The sequence below is a fragment of the Schistocerca americana genome, chromosome 2, assembly GCF_021461395.2.
Source record: "Schistocerca americana isolate TAMUIC-IGC-003095 chromosome 2, iqSchAmer2.1, whole genome shotgun sequence".
NCBI lineage: Eukaryota > Metazoa > Arthropoda > Insecta > Orthoptera > Acrididae > Schistocerca > Schistocerca americana.
The window spans coordinates 736,594,000-736,613,925 of record NC_060120.1 but is presented as its reverse complement, the minus strand read 5'-3'; the positions used below and the strand labels follow the sequence as shown (position 1 = coordinate 736,613,925).

Genomic DNA, 19,926 nt, shown 5'->3' with positions numbered 1-19,926 from the left:
ATGTATTTTTTTCAAGTGAAGGCAGTTGTGGGAGTAACTGAATGAAAACATTCAACACCGTTATAGCTTTGCGTATTGACTGTATTATTTATGCTTTCCTTTCAAGTGGAAACAGACAGTAGTTTTTCTGTCAGTTGAACCATATATTAATTCTTTAAGCTGAAACCACTCTTTACTGTTTTAGTTGACTGAGCTATCCAATCGTCATTCTGAGTAAAGCTGGCCTGCAGTACTTTCATCAGTTAAACTAAAGCAATGCCACATTATGCTTGCAGAGGATAGCCCTATCCCCAGTGATAAGTGAAGACGTACTTCACGGGGTATGCCAAAGTTAAAATAAGCATTATACATTTTCATTTGATTATTTATTGAAGTGACCAATTTTTTCTTTCCATCATTTAAAACTGATTCGTATATTGTTGTGGATTTAGTTGTTCCTGATGCCATTAAAGCATAACTAATTACGTTCATGTATCGCTGGAGTAAGCCTACCTCACTTAAATTGCCGAGCCCAGACAAAAACTTTGAAAACCCTTGACGTCTGGGTCAAATCAGATTATTTTCCTGAACACACACAGTCTGTAGATGATAAGATGGCTGATGCCCATGGTGTTCTGCCAGGAGCAGGGTTTTGAGAGGGGGAATGTGTCCTCACTTGCATTTCAGTGCCGACAACACCAGCATGTGTGCGCCTCCTACTGATCAGCAGATATGAACTATATACACGAGAGTGACAAGGATTTGTGAAAGTGCATTATAAAGGTGTACATGTTTAGAAGTAGTATTCATTTGCAGTAATGAATATGAACATAAATTAAGTCAGTTTTAACATAGCTCAATGAGTAGAAGGCCAATGCAATGTAAAATGTTCAGTTATGTTGTGGGCAGTGCAGCATCACAGTGCATGTGATCCCTGATTGTTGGCTGCTTCTCATTGTCTCAATAAAGAAGTATGGAAAAATATAGGGTGTTCCAAAATTAACTTTACAACTTTGATCGCATACGTTTGAGAAATGGGAAGAGGCAGAAACGTGCATTTTGCGGCATGATGTTCACACACACCTAAGGTTCTAGTAGCTGCTTAACAGAGTTCAGTGTGTTAAGGTGATCATATTTTCAAGACCAAATTTGGGACACATTAAAAATGTCTGGTATTGCAAGTTTGTTATAAGAAGTACTTTAATATATATTTTATGAGTACCTTATAAGATAGAGTGTGAGAAGACGTACAGTTTTTAATAGTGCTTTAAATTTTCTTCAGTTTGTCTGTATTCTTCAACAGCACTTGAAAATATTTAACTCAGGTTTCTGTAGTCACTAACATTGAGTTTCTGCAACAAACTTTGTCTAGTCACTGCTCCATACATTACTTATATGTGAAAATGCTCTTATAATTAGCAGTAGACTGATACAGGTGAAATGAACATCTGATTTGGGATACATATTTCATAATTGTTAAATCTGGAGCAAATTGGTGTCCAAAATTACTTTTGAAAAAAATTCGAGACAGAACTAGAAAAATAATGATTGTCAGAAAAAGGAGGGGTGGGAGGAGCGGGAGGGGGGCAGATGGCCACCTTAAATATGTGCACCATCTATAGCACACAAGATACTAATCAGTATTCTAGTAACATGACTGGCTTAGTGTGTCCGCATTAGCATGTGCTGTTGCCACTCTGAGCAAGCTCACAGTTTCTGCAGATCCCGAACAAATAAAATAAACATAAAAGTAATGGAGTTCCACATATATAAAATCTGGTGTGTACCAACCATTCCACACACTGTGTCAACTGCTGAGGGGTGGCCACTTAGTAACTAACATGGGAAAATAAGAAAAAAACAGCTTCACGTGTGTGTGAACAATATGCCACAAACTGCACTTTTCTACCTTTTCTCTTTCTGAAATATATATGATCAGAGTTGTAAAGATCATTTTGGAACATTTTCTATATGCATAGGAAAGCATCTAGATGCACTTGCCTGTGGGTTTTTATTAGACTAAAACGAAGAAACTACCTACAGGTTGGTCCTCATTTAATGGATTTTAATTAAGCTTTTTTACAGTCTATTTATTTCCAATCAGTCGAATTTCCCCCATCACAAACAAAGCTCCGGGTTTACCCTTGACAGTTGTATAAAAATCCCTCAGTATTCCTCTGGACTCCTCAGAACTTCTGAGACACTTCATCAGATCTTTCAGTAACACTTTGCTTTCAGATTTATTGAAGACTTACTGCATCACTATTTTACTATCATTTTTGCTACATTCAGATGTTGTTTGTCTTCTGTGTTTTGACCTTCATTTAGATCTGTGATGAATGTCACTTTGCTTTTATAGAAATTTTCGAACACAGCAGTTGAACCACAGGGGATCTTTCCCATACCTCATATCCTAGCTCGACACATAATTGCCTATTGAGATACTGTGTGAACTATTACCTGTCACACTTGCCAAGCAAAAATATTCTCTCACCTTTCTTAACATTCATTGTAGCCCCTGTAGCCAATGATGCCATAACAGCCTTACTGTCAAGGATTCTCTCCTCTGTGGAAACTAAATCATAAATCATAAAATCCAGCTTGTTAGTTAGTAGGAGGTATGAGTGCAATTCACTTATTGGTTCTGTAACTAACTGCTCATGGTATTTTCAGAAAAGACATTTAGAATAAACTCACATGAACCTCCATTTCAGTACCTGCTATAGTCTGGTGGCTCACCCGTTCTGCGCATGAAATGTTGAAATTTCTTCCTATTACAATTGTATAAGCAGGAAATTTACCCACAACATCCTATAGATTTTCTCTGAAGCATTGTGACACTGTAGCTCCATACTCAGGTAGCCCATAAAAGTATCTGATCAATTTGTGTGACCTACATTTTAATGATAACTTGCACCCAGGTAACTTCTCATTCTGAATCTGTGATAATCACTTAGGTAGTATCTAGTTGTTTATGCCAGTAAATACAAATCACCAGCAGTGTCCAACCTATCTTTATGTCATGTATTCCAGTGATAATTAAAAAAATTTCTGCTATTCACTCCTAGTTCCGGATGGTTTTCTGTTCCTACTGTATAGGAACCCAGCCAGCAGATGTCATTTGCACTAACATAAGTCATAATTTCTCATTGGTTGCACCTTGTGCATTCAGTAGCTGCCTGTGCAGCCGCCTCTGCGTCTCTGATGAGACCCCCTCCCCCCAGCAAATGTGCTCTGTACACACTTGGCTTCCTTCCCTGTGTGTTAGCTATTTGTCTGCAGGGCTCCTTTATCAGGCTAATGTTAGGGCTTTCAGTGGCCATTATAGCTAATATCTGTTCCTGGCTGGACTTTGCAGGAAAACCAGCCACAGAACCAACAGACAAAGCACAAGTGTTGCGTCTGCTGTGCTCTCAACAGTGGGCAGTGCGTCATATCTGTTGCCAAGGTGTAAGGATAAGTCAAACTGGTCATATCATGTGGATTAGAAGCTGCAGTGTCATCAGAGGCCTTTGGGGAGAAGAGAAGCAGCTGTATGAATATCAAGAGCTCAGATGGAGAACCAGACCCAAGCAAAGAAGGGAAAGTTGGAGGGAGTACATAGAGGGTCTGTACAAGGGAGCTGAACTTGATGGTACTATTATAGAACGGGAAGTAGACAGATGAAGATGAGATTGGAGATATGATACCATGAGAAAAACTTGACAGAGCTCTGAAAGATCTATGTCGAAAAAAGGCTGTGGGAGTAGATGATATTGTGTCAGAACTACTGACAGCCTTGGCAGAGCCATCTGTGACCAAACTCTTCTGTCTGGAGTGTGAGATGAGACAGGGAAAATACCCTCAGAGTTTAAGAAGATTGTAATAATTCCAACCCCAAAGAAGGTAGTTCCTGACAGGTGTGAAAATTACTGAACTATCAGTTTGATAAGCCATAGTTGCAAAACACTAACATGAGTTCTTTACAGAAGAATGGTAGAAGATAGGTTAAGGAAAGGCAAACCTACATTTATAGCATTTGTAGGCTTAGAGAAAGCTTTTGACAATCTTGACTGGAATACTCTCTTTCAAATGCTAAAGGTGGCAGCGGTAAAATACAAGGAGCGAAAGACTGTTTACAAATTATACAGAAACCAGACAGCAGATATGAGAGTCAAGGGGCATGGAAGGGAAGCAGTGGTAGAGAAGGAAGTGAGACAGGGTTGTAGCCTATCCCCGGTGTTATTCAGTCTGCATATTGAACAAGCAGTAAAGGAAACCAAAGAAAAATTTGGTGTAGGCATTAAAGTTCAGGGCAAAGGAATAAAAATTTTGAGGTTTGCCAATGACATTGTAATTCTGTCAGACACAGCAAAGGACTTGGAAGAGCAGTTGAATGGAAGAGACATTGTCTTGTAAGGAGGGTGTAGGGTGAACATCAACAAAAGCAAAACAAGGATAATGAAACGTAATCAAATTAAATCCGGTGATGCTAAGGGGATTAGTTTAAGAAATGAGACACGTAAAGTAATAGCTGAGTTTTTCTATTTGGGCAGCAAAATAACTGATGATAGCTGTAGTAGAGACTGGAAATGGGAAGAAAAAAATTTCTGAAGATAAGAAATTTGTTCACATTGAGTAAACACTGAAGAGCCAAAAAAACTGGTACTCCTGCCTCATATTGTGAGGGCCGCCACAGCATGACATGGCATGGACTCGACTAATGTCTGAAGTAGCGCTTGAGGGGACTGACACTGAGAATCCTGCAGAGCTTTCCATAAATCCATAAGAATACGAGGGGGTGGAGATCTCTTCCGACCAGCAAGTTACAAGGCATCTCGGATATGCTCAATAACATTCACGTCTGGTTCATGTTTGGTGGCCAGTCGAAGTTTTTAAACTCAAGAGTGTTCCTGGAGCCATCTGTAGTAATTCTGGATGTGGGGGGTGTCACATTGTCGTGCTGGAACTGCCCAAGTCCATCAGAATGCACAGTGGACATGACTGGACGCTGGTGATCAGACAGGATGCTGCCCGAGTCATGTCTAGACATATATCAGGACTCTCATATCACTCAATCTGCACATGTACCACACCATTACAGAGCCTACACCAACTTGAACAGTCCCCTGCTGGCATACAGGATCCATGGATCCCCATACACGTCTATCTGCTCAATACAATTTGAAACGAGACTCATCTGACCAGCAACATGTTTCCAGTCATCAACAGTCCAATGTCAGTGTTGAAGGCCCAGGCGAGATGTAAAGCTTCGTGTCGTGCAATTTTCAAGGGTACACAAATGAGCCTTCATCTCCGAAAGCTGACGTCGATGATAGTTCGTTGAATGGTTTGCATGCTGACACTTGTTGATGGCCCAGTATTGAAATTTGCAGAAATTTGCAGAAGGGTTGCACTTCTGTCAAATTTAACGATTCTCTTCAGTTGTCATTGGTCCCGTTCTTGCAGGATCTTTTCGTGGCCGCAGCGATGTCTGAGATTTGATGTTTTACTGGAGTTCTGATATTCTGGTACATTCGTGAAATGGTCATACAGGGAAAATCTCTACTTCATCGCTACCTTGTAGATGCTGTGTCCTATTGCTCATGCGTCAACCATAACACCACATTCAGACTCACTTAAATTTAGATAACCTGTCATTTTAGGAGCAGTAACTGATCTAACAACTGCGCCAGACACTTGTTGCCTTATGTGGGCACTGCCAACCACAGCACCATATTCTGCCTGTTTATGTATCTCTGTATTTGAATACACATGCCTATACCGGTGTCTTTGGTGCTTCAGTGTAGATTGAAGAGTCAGGAAGTCCTTTCTGAAAGTATTTGTCTGGATCGTAGCCATGTATGGAAGTGAAACATGAACGATAAACTTTTTGGACAAAAAGAGAGTAGCAGCTTTCGAAATGTGATTCTACAGAATAATGTTGAAGATAGATGGGTAGACTATGTAACTAATGAGGAGGTACTGAATAGAATTGGGGAAACAAGAAAATTGTGGCACAACTTGACCAAAAGAGGGGTTCAGGTGATAGTACACATTCTGAGACATCAAGGGATCACCAGTGTAGTATTGGAGTGTAGTGCGGAGAGTAAAAATCTTAGAGTGACCAAGAGATGAATACAGTAAGCAAATTCAGAAGGATGGAGGCTGCAGCTGTTATTCAGAGATGATGAGGCTCACACAGAATAGAGTAGCATGCAGAGATGCATCAACAAGAAGTTAGGAGGGACTCCAGACACACTACCAGTACCATTGCTTTCACCAGTGGTGCCCTATGTATGCTGCAGCCTGTATGTGTTGATTGCAACCAACTCAGCTTTTAGCTGTTCCCACACACAGTAAGCCTTAACTCACATCCATTTTCCATTATGCAGAGTTTTAATATAACCACATACAGAACCTACTAACAAGGGAACCTCCCCATCGCACCCCCCTCAGATTTAGTTATAAGTTGGCACAGTGGATAGGCCTTGATAAACTGAACACAGATCAATTGAGAAAACAGGAAGAAGTTGTGTGGAACTGTGAAAAAATAAGCAAAATATACAAAGTGAGTAGTCCATGGGCCACATAGGCAACATCATGCACATTGTAAACTCAGGAGCGCCGTGGTCCCATGGTAGCGTGAGCAGCTGCAGAACGAGAGGTCATTGGTTCAAGTTTTCCCTGGAGTGAAAATTTTACTTTATTTATTTTTGCATAGTTATTATCTGTCCGTTCGTTCATTGACGTCTCTGTTCACTGTAATAAGTTTAGTGTCTGTGTTTTGCGACCGCATCGCAAAACCGTGCGATTAGTAGACGAAAGGACGTGCCTCTCCAATGGGAACCGAAAACATTTGATCACAAGGTCATAGGTCAACCGATTCCTCCACAGGAAAACACATCTGATATATTCTATACGACACTGGTGACGGCATGTGCACCACATGACAGGAATATGTTGTCGACCCGCCTAACTTGTACACTTGGCGATTCTTCTACCTTGCCCGATTTAGATTTTCTTGTGGATGTGATAATCACTCCCAAAAAAGTGATGAAAACATAAGAGTTTGTCACATAAACTGAAAATAAAAAATAAAAATTTTCACCCTATGGAAGATTTGAACCAAGGACCTTTCGTTCCGCAGCTGCTCACGTTACCACGAGACCATGGCGCTCCTGCGATCGTATTGTCCTTGATGTTGCATATGTTCCATGAACTACTCAGTTTGCATATTTTGCTTATTTTTTCACAGTTCCACACAACTTCTTCCTGTTTTCTCAATTGATCTGTGTTCAGTTTTTCAAGGCCTATCCACTTTGCCAACTTATAACTAAATCTGAGGGGGGTGCGATGGAGAGGTTCCCTTGTAAGTAATCAGTTTGAGAGTAACAGAAAAACTGTTAGAGGCTGAAACAACAGATCAGCTATGTAACAGTTTCACTTCAGTTGAAGGCTACACCACTGAAATTAAAATTATAGAAGAATAAAAAAAAGAAAATGAAAATGGACATAGGCGTCTTGTAGGAGGTGATAATATCGGTACACAAACAAAATAAAAAATATAAGCTGCTGTATAAGCATTGACAGTGACACTAACACAACTGCACTACACACAGGTAGGCAATAAAATACTTAATGACTGATAAATCCTTTGAATACTAGAAAATAAACAAGATGTGGAAGTTCCACCTTAGATGTATGACTTGGATAAAAAAGACAATTATTTACCTGTGTAAGTGTTTGTTGGGATATCATTTTTAGTTGTGCTAATTCTAAATGTTGATGTATAATAAATTTAATAAATATAATTAAATTCCATGTTAATATTTTACATATATTGGGACAGGTATTATTCTGTTCTCTGAATTGGTAGAAAGGAAAATAATTATAAATTACTTTCTAACAATTTGCCACCTAGCATTAGAACTGCTTAAAAAACCATCTTTGGAGTGTAGTTGAGTCTTTAAAAACTGTTTGCATACACAGACTAAATGCTTCTGCTCATAAGCCTCAAACTCCCTCCTGTTAACTATACAATAGGTGCCATATATACATTACTAATTTCAAACCATGTTTTTGGAGTTTACCATTTGCTCTTCAACAGTAGCTTGTGTTGGGAGTGATTCATGAAATCTTTACTCATGTTTAATATGACGTTACCCCAATAACACTGTTGAATTAGCATTCGAAATGTGTTAGTCAAAAGTTCAAAATTTATTGGCGTAGCTAACAAGCTTTGATATGATCAGTTGTAATTTTTAAAATAATCATTCATCTCAACCATACCTCTTTAATTTATATTGTAATTGTTCAGTAATTAGTTGACAATTCAAGACTTTCTTCTGGGTTAGCTCAACATTTAACAGATACAAAATGGCATTAAAGATTGTTTTTAATAGTTTGGATTGAATTTGGTTCAGAAATGATCACACACACACACACACACACACACACAGACACACACACACACACACACACACACACACACACACACACACACACACACACACTTTTACTTTTGGAAAACACTTGTGTTGCCTCATATTTTTTCCCTTCCATATCTCAGTATACTTTGTATGAGTATCATTTTGTAATGACTGGGAAATCAATTGCAAATATTTTCATCACAAAAGAAAACTACTTTTATGAATTAGAGCTAGAGCTTTGCATTTTTTTACATTAATTGATACAAATGAAAATTATTTTATTATTCCAGATTTATGCCAGGTGTCGTTGCTGACTGCATGGAAAATAACCTAATCTCATGGTTGTTGGTAGCTGTGTGTTGCCCACAATTTATCAGGAATCCTTATCTAATAGCCAAAATTATTGAAGTTCTGTTCGTGATAAATCCTAATGTGCAGTCAAGAACTGAAACTCTGCATGATCGTGTCATGGCACATCCTATTTCACAAGTGCACCTGCCATCTTGTCTAATGAAATTTTACACAGGTAATAAAGCTAAATATTCTCTCTCTCTCTCTCTCTCTCTCTCTCTCTCTCTCTCTCTCTCTCTCTGATTGCTTCCCTGAAATTATAAATTTTTAAGTAGTGTTCTGATGCATAACTTGTGTGTTGTGATGCATGTACGACAGCTCTGACAACTTCACCATCAACTCATTATTATACCTGAGCCATACTTCCTTTTTTTTCCATAGAATCAGTTGTAGTTTTCCTCAATAATGGTACACTGTTCCTGTCAGTGTGAGTGCCAGATTGTCAGTTTCTCTGCACTGTTGTGTACTGTGATTGTGCAAGAGTGAGGCTCCATTTTGTTCACTTTTCAGTAATGACTAAACTAATTTTTTGTTCATTGTGGGAGTGAAAATAGAGATAAATAGTATTGATCATATAATTCTTCAGGCTTTTCCAGTTTTATGTTGACATGTTGAATAATCATGTTTTCTGTCAGCTGTTTGTGTTGTTCTCGCAAAATATATCAGTGGCTTGACTCGCTGTCTTCTTCAGGTGCCCTCTGAGACTGACAGTGAGTCAAGCCATCAAAATATTGTACAAGAACAAAGCAAGCAGCCAGCAGAAACCCTATTATTCAACATGTCAGTACTGATAATATTTAACCCTACACTTTCAGAAAAGGCACATGGGATGTAGGGACTCATAAGATATTTGTTTTGTGTATGGTGAAAATACCTTAGCAAAATAGGTATCCTAGAAGTGATTTGCTTAATTCTCATCGGGAGATTTTGAGACTTGGTCCTCTCTACATTTCTGTCTGGGATCAATTAAAATGTTATTGATGGTCTGATCAGTGTAATTAATGTGACAAAAATAGGAAGAAAACTTGCTAGCTTTTAGGGTGCATTCTACCCTATCCCATTTAGCTGTTATAAAATATTTTGTGCTTACAATGATGCATGCATCAATGCATTGTTCAGATACAGGTAGAGCAAGTTGTTTTCAAAGATATGTGAGAGGGGAAAGTAACTGCACTAGCAATATTTATGTTGCACTGGTGTCTGAATTTATTTTCTGATATGGTGAACAGTTTGGGTGATTTGGGCAAGTTAGAAAAATTGGTTTACCTGATATAGTGAAGATAATCTCTGGGTATTCTGAATGACTTTGAGAATTTAGCAGTTAATTGACTGAAGTAGATATATTAAACAACTTTGTTGGAAATTAAATAATTTAGGAATAAAGGAGACCACTCACCGACACACCTGTGTCCCTACATTGTGCTAGCTGGGCCCACAGTGCTGGGATTGCGTTTTGACATTCTTGCCCCCCCCCCCTTTCTCTATTCAAACCTCCATGTCATCTTAATCATGTGCCACACTTCCTCAGCTTTGGTGCCCTTGTGTCATGCGTCTAGCCTAGGCATCTGCCACCCCTTCAACCCACTTTCCTAGCCAGCATACTTGTTGCCTGCCTCTCTCTATCTCTCTAACGTAACACGACCCCCACTGCCCACTGCACACTAGTTCACCTCCCAAAATGCAATCCTGGCATTGTGTATCCAGCCAGCATAACATAGTGGCACAGGTTGTGTGTGTGTGTGTGTGTGTGTGTGTGTGTGTGTGTGTGTGTGTGAGAGAGAGAGAGAGAGAGAGAGAGAGAGAGAGAGAGAGAGTGTTTCAGCTCATTAGGGGATTTATTCTAAAAACTAGAAAGTGTTCTTCTTCCTTTGTGTGTATCTGTTCACACTTCTGCTATTTGGTGAGTGGTGTTCTTCACTCCGAAATTATTTAATTTCTGCCAGAACTTTCCTTACATATTTGTTAGAAATTACACAGTGAGGTTCTGCTTTGGAGAACAATTAGTTTAGAGTCATCCCAAAAGGAAGGTGAAGCATGCCCATTTTGAAATGCTGGTCATCATTCATAACAAAATATATTAATATTACGTTATAATGATGGCAATTTGAAGCATTTTCCAACAGATTTTTGTCAAACACTGTGGAGCACAGCACAGCACAACACATTAACAGTGATACCAGTGTGGTTTCCAAGGGAGGCAGAAGAGGCAAGACCCTGTTAGTTACAAAATTGTAGCTTAAGGGAAACTGCCGTCTGATCTCCATTGTGTTGGGGTCTTGGTTATGATAGCTGCAAAATCTACTACCAGTACACTTAGAAAATATAACTCCTATAGATTTTTTTACTTTGTGTTCCTAATATTTATTATTTCAACAGGCTGAATGTCATTTTGAGAAATATTTTGTGTGGAATGTCACGGTCATTATTACAGCACAATTAGCGTGTAATCAAAAGCAATGCCAATCAGCCCATATACAGGGTGTTAGTTTTAACTTGAGCAACTAAATAATGTAGGAAAATAATGTTCTGTGTGAAAAGGTAATATTAATAAAGGGAACATATGTCGGCACTACGACTGACCACCTCCTAACCAACCCTCCTGCGTGTGCAAAGTCAACCTTGTATTTTAAAATGGGAACGCCCCTTATGTATTGCATGTTCAGATTCTACACCAGAAAAATGCGTACAATTTACCCAAACCATTGTTTCCCATTTGTAGTAGTCAGCCCTGTAATTGACAGATATCAAGTATGCCTATTTTTGCAGTTGAGAACCAATGCATTTGCTTCTATGTTTAATTTACAATGTGAATGTAAACCTTTGTGCTCTAATGGCTGATATTGATGTTTAAACATTACTTGAGTATTGCAAATATGATTGTGCACTACAAATAATATGACTAGACATTAACATTTTTGCAAATAAGATACACACATCATAATATAGTTTTCTGTTGCATATGGGGTTGATTGTGGTGAGTCCTCAGACCATTGGAATGCTTGACTTCAATGACTGCCCTCAAACGCTACTATCAGTGTGTGTTTTACCGTCCAACTGCCATAACTCTTGCTTTTGCCGCTATGCGGCTACTGGCAGAATACAAACCACAACCCTCACACTAAGAAAAAATGTGCATGGAGGGATTGTGACAGGCACACCTGCCATTGATGCTCACTGAAATCTAGCATCCCAATGGTGCGAGGGAAGGAAACTCACCAAAAACAAGCATCCCGATGGGAACGGAAAACTATTACATCCATGTCGTCGTTTCTGGATCACAGTTTCTAACCAAACATTGAAACAGCGGACCATATTGTACAATCAAATTTGCAACACTAAAATTGATGTTTAACATAAATATCAATTGTTACAACACAACGGTTTACATTTACATGTAAATGAATTGTAGAATCAGATGTGTTGACTGTTAATCGCAAAAACAGGCACACTTAATATTTTCAATTACAGTGTCATCTATCACTAATGTAAACAATAGTTTGAGTAAACCATACATATTTTTTTGTGTATAATCTGAATATACAGTAAAAATGAGGGGGGGGGGGGGGGGGGGGGTCCATTTGAAAATATAAGGTTGACACTGCCCACCAAGAGGCGTGGGTAGGAGAGATGGCCAGTTGTAGCATAGACCTATATCCCCTTTACTAATATTAACTTTTAACCTAGAACATTTTTTCCACATAACTCATTGTTTTCAAGGTACTTAGTTGTCTCAAGTTAAAACACACACACCCATATAAAGAAATTCATCAAGGAAGTGAAGGAAAAAGTTCAACTTAAGAATAAGAACAACATAGTAGGCTTAAAGCTGACAGCGACCCACTGTTACCTGCCATACTTTTTTTTTACTTTTTTTGATATTTTCGTTACTTGCATTTCTGTGCATTACTCTAATGATTATTTTGAAAAATTTAATGGAATGATTTGCGAAGACACAAATTCCAAAGGGAAGTATTCGTCAACTGGGAATACTTCGACAAAAGAAGCCCACGTAGCGTTTTAACAAAACATGGAAATTTGTTCACAGTTTGAAAGTTCCATAACAAATAACTATCTTATCAAAAGTTTGGGCTTTTTGTGTTTGTATGTGAAGTACCAACTATCTTAATAACAGAAACACTATAACAAGGCTTCACTCGTGCGGCCTCAAGTCAGGAACACCACACTGGTTCAGAAAAAAATGATTAAGATAATTACAACAGTGCATGATGCACTTGAGTAAAGTCGTTTAATCACAACTCGACAGTCTAACAAGAAAACAGTGAGTAAAACAGTAATAGTGTCCTACGTGTCATGTCTCTTAGCAAAGTTGGAGTCAAAATCGCCTTATACTGTCCAATGTTTTTCGGACGACAAGAGACTCGCACGTCTCTCAAGTCAGTTAACTAGCACATTGTGTGTAGCTGATCCGCTTCTCTGGGTAATCAGCTATGTCGATCTCCTAGTCTCAAGCGAGTCCAATACGTGGATGTATATAGAAATCTATATTCAATTGTTCATTAGTCTTTTTACGATCAACACAGACACTAAAGAGCACAGAATTTTCTTGTTCTTCTCTGTCCGTTCACGGAAACTCTGTGGACTGTACATCAGGTACTTGTCTGCTGCTGTTCGGTTGCTGGGTCCAGCTTTTTCTCATAACTGTTTTTTGACCTGCACATACAAATAGGCGATGCACAGTAGGGCATATTCCTTTCTCCCCCTCACCTCTAAAATATTTTGGTGGAAGGTAGAGTGGTTCTAGAATTTACTCCGAAATTCTCGAAGCACTGCAAGAGCTGATGGCACATCGAGAGCGATTCCCTGATTTGAGTGGTACTAATGTACTTGGCACGCAGCCCAGTCCACTGGCTGTGATGGAACTGGCTCACTATGGGTAGCGTGTCTGCCTATATAGCCGCAGATGGCAGGATACACAGCCAACGATTTGCAGCACATGATCTGGTGGTAGGAAATAATTCTGCACTACTAGTGACCTTTTTTGGACACTACTAGTGCAATTTGCTGGTATGGCACTGGTGCTGTGACCACCGCCTGTTGGCTTTGCAGTGAAGGTGACCTTCCTGGCAGTAGAAGCAATCTTCCGCTGTCAAAGTTCCTGCTGGTAGAAGATGAGCCATAACTAATGCTGTGCAATGGTCTTGCTGGTAGCTGGCTGTGCTGACATTCCTTAGCATCACAGCACAAAAAAGATAGCAAAAATAAAGCCAGAATTTTAAATTTCATATTTAATCAATTGTCCACGCAGGAGAATTGTACAAACATGCCATCGTTTGACCACCATGCAGACTCCCCCATATGTAGGACATAGTAATAAGCATTGCTGATGTAGAAAAGCATCTGAAACTGTTGAAAGCAAATAAATTGCCAGGTCTTGATGACGGCTCCCCAATTTGGTTTTCAAAGAGTACTTTACAGTATTGGCCTCTTAGAGCTTGCATTTATTGCGAATCTCTCACCCAACACAAAGTCCCAAGTGACTGGCAAAAAGTACTAGTGACTCTTGTATATAAGAAAGAAAGGATCTGCTAAATTATAGGCCAATATCTTTAACATCAAATCCTTGAACATATTCTCAGTTCGAATATAATAAATTTCCATGCGAGGGAAAAAGTTCCGCCCATAAATCAGCGTGTTTTTAGAAAGCTTTGCTTGTGCAGAACTCTGTTTGCTCTTTTCTCACATGAGATCAAAGCATTTGACGCAGTGTCACACTGCTAACTGTTAACAAAGGTACAAGCATACCAGAATAGGTTCCCAAGTATGTGAGTGGCTCGGAGACTTCTTAAGTAACAGAACCCAATATGTTGCCCTCAGTGGCAAGTGTTCATCAGAGATGATGGTATTGTCAGGGGGACATGGTAAGCAGCAGTCTGTTGCGGCTTTTTGCTGTTGATGCTGTATGGAAAGGTGTCATTGTTGAGTGACTGTAGGAGGATACAAGATGACATAGACATAATTTCTACTTGTGTGATGAATGGCAGCTAGCCCTAAATGTGGAAAAATGTGAGTTAATGCAATGAGTAGGAAAAACAAACCCATAATGTTCAAGTACAGCATTAGCATTGTGCTACTTAACACAGTAATGTTGATTAAATATCTCGGCATAATGTTGCAGAGCAATTAAAATAGAATGACCCTGTAAGGATTGTAGTAGGGGAGGTGAATGGATGACTTTGGTTTATTGGGAGAATTTTAGTAAAGTGTGATTCATCTGTAAAGGGGACCACATGGAGGACACTTGCGACTTATTGTTGAATACTGCTTGAATGTTTGGGATCTGCACCAGGTTAGATTAAAGGAAGATGACAAAGCAGTTAAGATGGGTACTGCTAGATTTGTTACCAGTAAGTTCAAACAATACACAAGTATTACAGAGATCCTTTGGAAACTCAGATGGTAATCACTGGGTGGAAGGCGATATTCTTTTTGAAGAGCATTATTGAGAAAATTCAGTGAACTGGCATTTGAGGCTAAGTGCAGAAGGATTCTACTGCTGCCATTTTGCATAAGGACCTTGAAGGTAAGATGTGAGAGATTGGGGCTCATACAGAGGCATATAGGTAGTCACTTTTCTCTCTTTTTATTTGTGAATGGAACAGGAAAGGAAATTACTAATATTGGTACAGGGTATCCTCAGCCCCACACCATACGGTTGCTTGCGGAGCATGTATGTAGGTGGAGATGAAAGACTGTTCCGTTGGTAGTACTTCAAGATTTTCAAAACAATGGTAATTTTTTTTTTATTTACTTGTGTCATTGCTTGCAAGGAAATGGAACTTATTTCTCTGCCTCGTGATGACTGGGTGTTGTGTGATGTCCTTAGGTTAGTTAGGTTTAAGTAGTTCTAAGTTCTAGGGGACTGATGACCATAGATGTTAAGTCCCATAGTGCTCAGAGCCATTTGAACCAAATGAAACTTATTAAAAGTGTTTAAGGCAGAAAACTTGTTTTAAATTCAGTAATAACATAAAATGTCCCATTGAAAATTCACCATGATAATATTTTTTCCAGTATCTCTTAATAATTCTGCAAAGGAATTGACTTTGTTACCCTGGTACACGAGTGACTTCCTTGAAGTTATGAAAAGTCCACGGATAACAGATATGTGGAGAACTTCAGTCCCTACAAAACCTATGTGGATGGAGGTGTGGGGCTACTTACATAAGTTGTACAGTAGTGTGAGGGGAAGGAATGTGAATTGAATCAGCATTTCCATAATTTTCTAGTTAAAGTAGTGAACTGTACTTTGCTATCTGACAAAATAAACTTTTAAACAATGGCTTTGGATGAGATTGATATTAAAAAAAATATTTACTGAAGCCATATTTATTAGTACAGGAGGTGATGTCTGCTTGTGTCTGTATATGTTTTGATGGATATATGTGTGTGTGTGTGTGTGTGTGTGTGTGTGTGTGTGTGTGTGTGTGAGAGAGAGTGTATGCCCGTCCTTTTTTCCCCCTAAGGTAAGTCTTTCCGCTCCCGGGATTGGAATGACCCCTTACCCTCTCCCTTAAAACCCACATCCTTTCGTCTTTCCCTCTCCTTCCCTCTTTCCTGGTGAGGCAACAGTTTGTTGCGAAATCTTGAATTTTGTGTGTATGTTTGTGTTTGTTTGTGTGTCTTTCGACCTGCCAGCGCTTTCGTTTGGTAAGTCACATCATCTTTGTTTTTTGATAAATTTTTCCCACGTGGAATGTGTCCCTCTATTATATTAAGTTTTTATTGACACGCATGGAAGTTAGGTGGTCATCTCATGGCAGAACAGTTCTCATATTGTCTTTTTCTCATCAGCTACACCTTTCCCATGGCAAAGTGTCTCTTCAGCTTTTGTCTTATTTGGCAGATATGTTCTTAAAAATCAAATGTTTAGATACTTCAGGGACGAATCACAAACTCTTGTACTTTGCAAGACTGTATCAAATTGTTTATTAAAAACCTCTTTAAATTCCAGTCAAATTGAGTACTTTGATACCGTTCATGATTTCCTAATATAAGTTCATATTACTTTGGGAGACAGTGTCAAGAACATAATGAAAATTTGAAGTATCTTGGAAGACCTTTCAAAGATTATTTCCTTGCTCTGCCTCCACACCATGTTCTATAAATAAGATCTGTTACCCCATTCTGGGTGCTCAAAATATTTAAGCAAAAATTTAAATTATATGTGTTTGTAAATGCTTCTCTTCATGTATGAGCATTTACCTCATTCTCCACTACATTCTCAGCATAGTGTCACTGTAACTTGTACACCCATTTCCCCAGTGCTTGTACACCCATGTCCCCAGCAACCTCAACATTGAACCATTGTCAACTTCATAACCTTGGTAGTCTCTTGAAATACTTTGAGAAACTGAATTAATTTGTCAGGTATCTGGTAATTTCAGTTCCCAAATAAGTGTATTAACTTCAGCAATTCATGCTACTGCAGCAACTATTCGTTATCAAGGGTGTGACATGGGACAGTGCAAAGGTAATGGTTGTTGCGTGGAAGGCGACAATATTTTCCAAGTGTCTTTTGACAGTTATGCCCTAATCAGTAACAAACACAACCCTTTACTCGTGCATTGTAAATATCCCTGACTTGTTCACATTAGTTTCAGTTTGCTCTCGTATATCTGTATCACTTTTCTCCATATCAGTTGGGAACTCTGCAACAAACAGGACACAGTATTTCCACATCAGCTCTCACGAGACTGAATGTGTAGTCAGATAATCCGTTTTTTAGTGTATGCATTTGTTGACCTGTCAGTTGTACATACACAAGCACAATCTTCCATGTCCTGCAACCCTTGAGGTACCATAGCCACATCGTATTCATCTGCCATTTTTTGTACCATGCAAGAAATTGTTGATGTGTCAGGAAGCATGTCTCTTGCACTTGTAGTGGATTACTGCACTCCTATTACTAGCATTATGTATGCGACATCCTGAAAGGCTCAGTGTTGCTGAACGGCTTAGATCTTTTGCACACTGATCGAGGTAATGGATTTTGCTGTTATCGGAAAGTTGCTACTATTGTTGATCTGACTATTAGAACAAGCTTTGAAGGTATTAAAGTTTTGCAGCAGGGTACTGATACAGCCATCACAGAAGCCATATGAGGGTATACTGAAAAGTTATGCCTCAAAGTTGTTTATGTAAAAACACAGATTTTTAAATAAAGCAAATATTATTAACATTCTGCATTTTTATCTTTCATTTCTACATATTTATTTCTCAACATTCACCCTGAGGACAAACACATTTCCTCAAATGGGAGACCAGTTTGTTGACACCGTTGCTGCTGTTGTGATCTTCAGTCCTGAGACTGAATGTGGAAAAATGTAAGTTAATGCAGATAAGTAGGATGAACAAACCTGTAATGTTCAGATGTAGTATTACTAGTGTCCAGCTTGACACAGTCAAGTCATTTAAATATCTGGGGGTAATGTTGCAAACTGAGTGAGGTGGAACGAGCATATGAAAACTGTGGTAGGGTAGACAAATGGTTTACTTCGGTTTGTTGTGAGAATTTTAGGAAAGAGTGGTTCACCTGTAAAGGAGACCGCATATTGGACACTGAGTACTGCTCAAGTGTTTGGGATCTGTACCAGGAAGGAAGACATCTAAGCAACTCGGAGGAGGGCTGCTAGATTTGTTACTGCTAGGATCGACAAAATGTAAGTGTTATGGAGATGCTTCAGGAACTCAAATGGGAATCCATGGAGGGAAGGCAGCGTTCTTTTCGGGGAACACTATCAAGAAAATTTAGCAAACTGGCATTTCAAGCTGACTGCCGAATGATTCTACTGCTTCTAACGTACATTGTGCATAAGGACCACGAAGATAAGATACAAGAAATTGGGGTTCGTACGGAGGCAGACAGTCAGTTATTTTTCCCTCTCACTATTTGCTAATGGAACAGGAGGGGACGTGACAAGTACTGGTACAGGGTGCCCTCCGCCACACACCTAATGGTCACTTGCAGAGCATCGCTGTAGATGTAGATATTTGACGCAACCACAGTTTGAAACACCCACCACCTAAAACCGCCATGTTAAAAATTTCTGCCTTATACCAACTTTTGTACTTGAGCTAACAAAAAAACGGGTGTTTTTTGATCTAAGATGCTTTATCCCACAGCTGAGTACTACGTTGCATTACAGGATGTGTGTCTTGTATAGATCGGTCAACCACTCGCAGATTGCATGTCAACATAGCATCGAGTGTACTGACACATCATTGCATTTGTGCACTTTTTATTTTAAAAACATGTTCTTATACACATTACTTTCCAAACTGGGCTTCGTCAGGTGATGTGCAGTACAAGTAACTGAACATTTGTTATATTTTCAGTATTTATATGCAGAACATATTTTGAAATAGCTTTATTTCTGATAAAATGTTTCATCTGGGCACAATTTACTATGAAACAGCGTCTATTGGGTAAATTCATGTTTTTGTTTTCTGAGGCAGAATTAGCATCTGTATTTGCATCTATCACAAAATCTGAATTTTTCAGTTCCCAGCGTATCGTCAGGGAGATTGCTTTTAAATATTCTGGAGGAAACTGTGGCAGTAAATGCAATACTGGTAATGTTTTGAATGTACAAAGACGATTCAGTCAGAATACACCATTGCTGAAGGAGGTTTAGGAGGCCTCAAGATGCAATCTGGACAGTTTGCTGTCACTGTCACCCCATTCCTTCTTGGCAGCATACAGTGTTTATAGCAGCAAGCTACCAAGTACTGTACTTGTACAGTTATTCAAGATACACCCTGGTTTTAACTCTTATGTTTCACATAAGACATTTTTACTTTAGCCCCCCACCCTCTCTCTCTCTCTCTCTCTCTCTCTCTCTCTCTCTCTCTCTCTCTCTCTCTGTGTGTGTGTGTGTGTGTGTGTGTGTGTGTGTGTGTGTGTGTGTGTAAACTCAGCATGTATCACCTCAGTGAGGAGTTGAAGCTGACAAAGAACATATTTCATCAGACAGAATTATTGATTCAACAATAATGCTACATTTTACAACAACATCCAATAAATTTCTGTCTTTTTCGACTTAAGCTCTGATATTAACAATGATTGTCGTGTTAAAAACTTGCAGTGAGTAAAATGACCAAGACCAAGAATTATGCACAAATAATTGCTGAAAAATCTACTTTATCCTCTTCTCTTAGCTGAAGG

The 19,926-nt window shown here is 39.1% G+C and overlaps 1 protein-coding gene across 1 annotated transcript in view; it reads left to right on the top strand.

The window, feature by feature from the left end:
• The window catches only part of LOC124594791 (ubiquitin conjugation factor E4 B), a 286,207-nt gene that overhangs the window by 146,638 nt on the left and 119,643 nt on the right, over positions 1–19,926 (top strand). Inside the window, exon 14 of the mRNA XM_047133209.1 lies at positions 8,681–8,916. Coding sequence (XP_046989165.1) covers positions 8,681–8,916 — 236 coding nt within the window. The remainder of the gene's footprint in view (positions 1–8,680; positions 8,917–19,926) is intronic.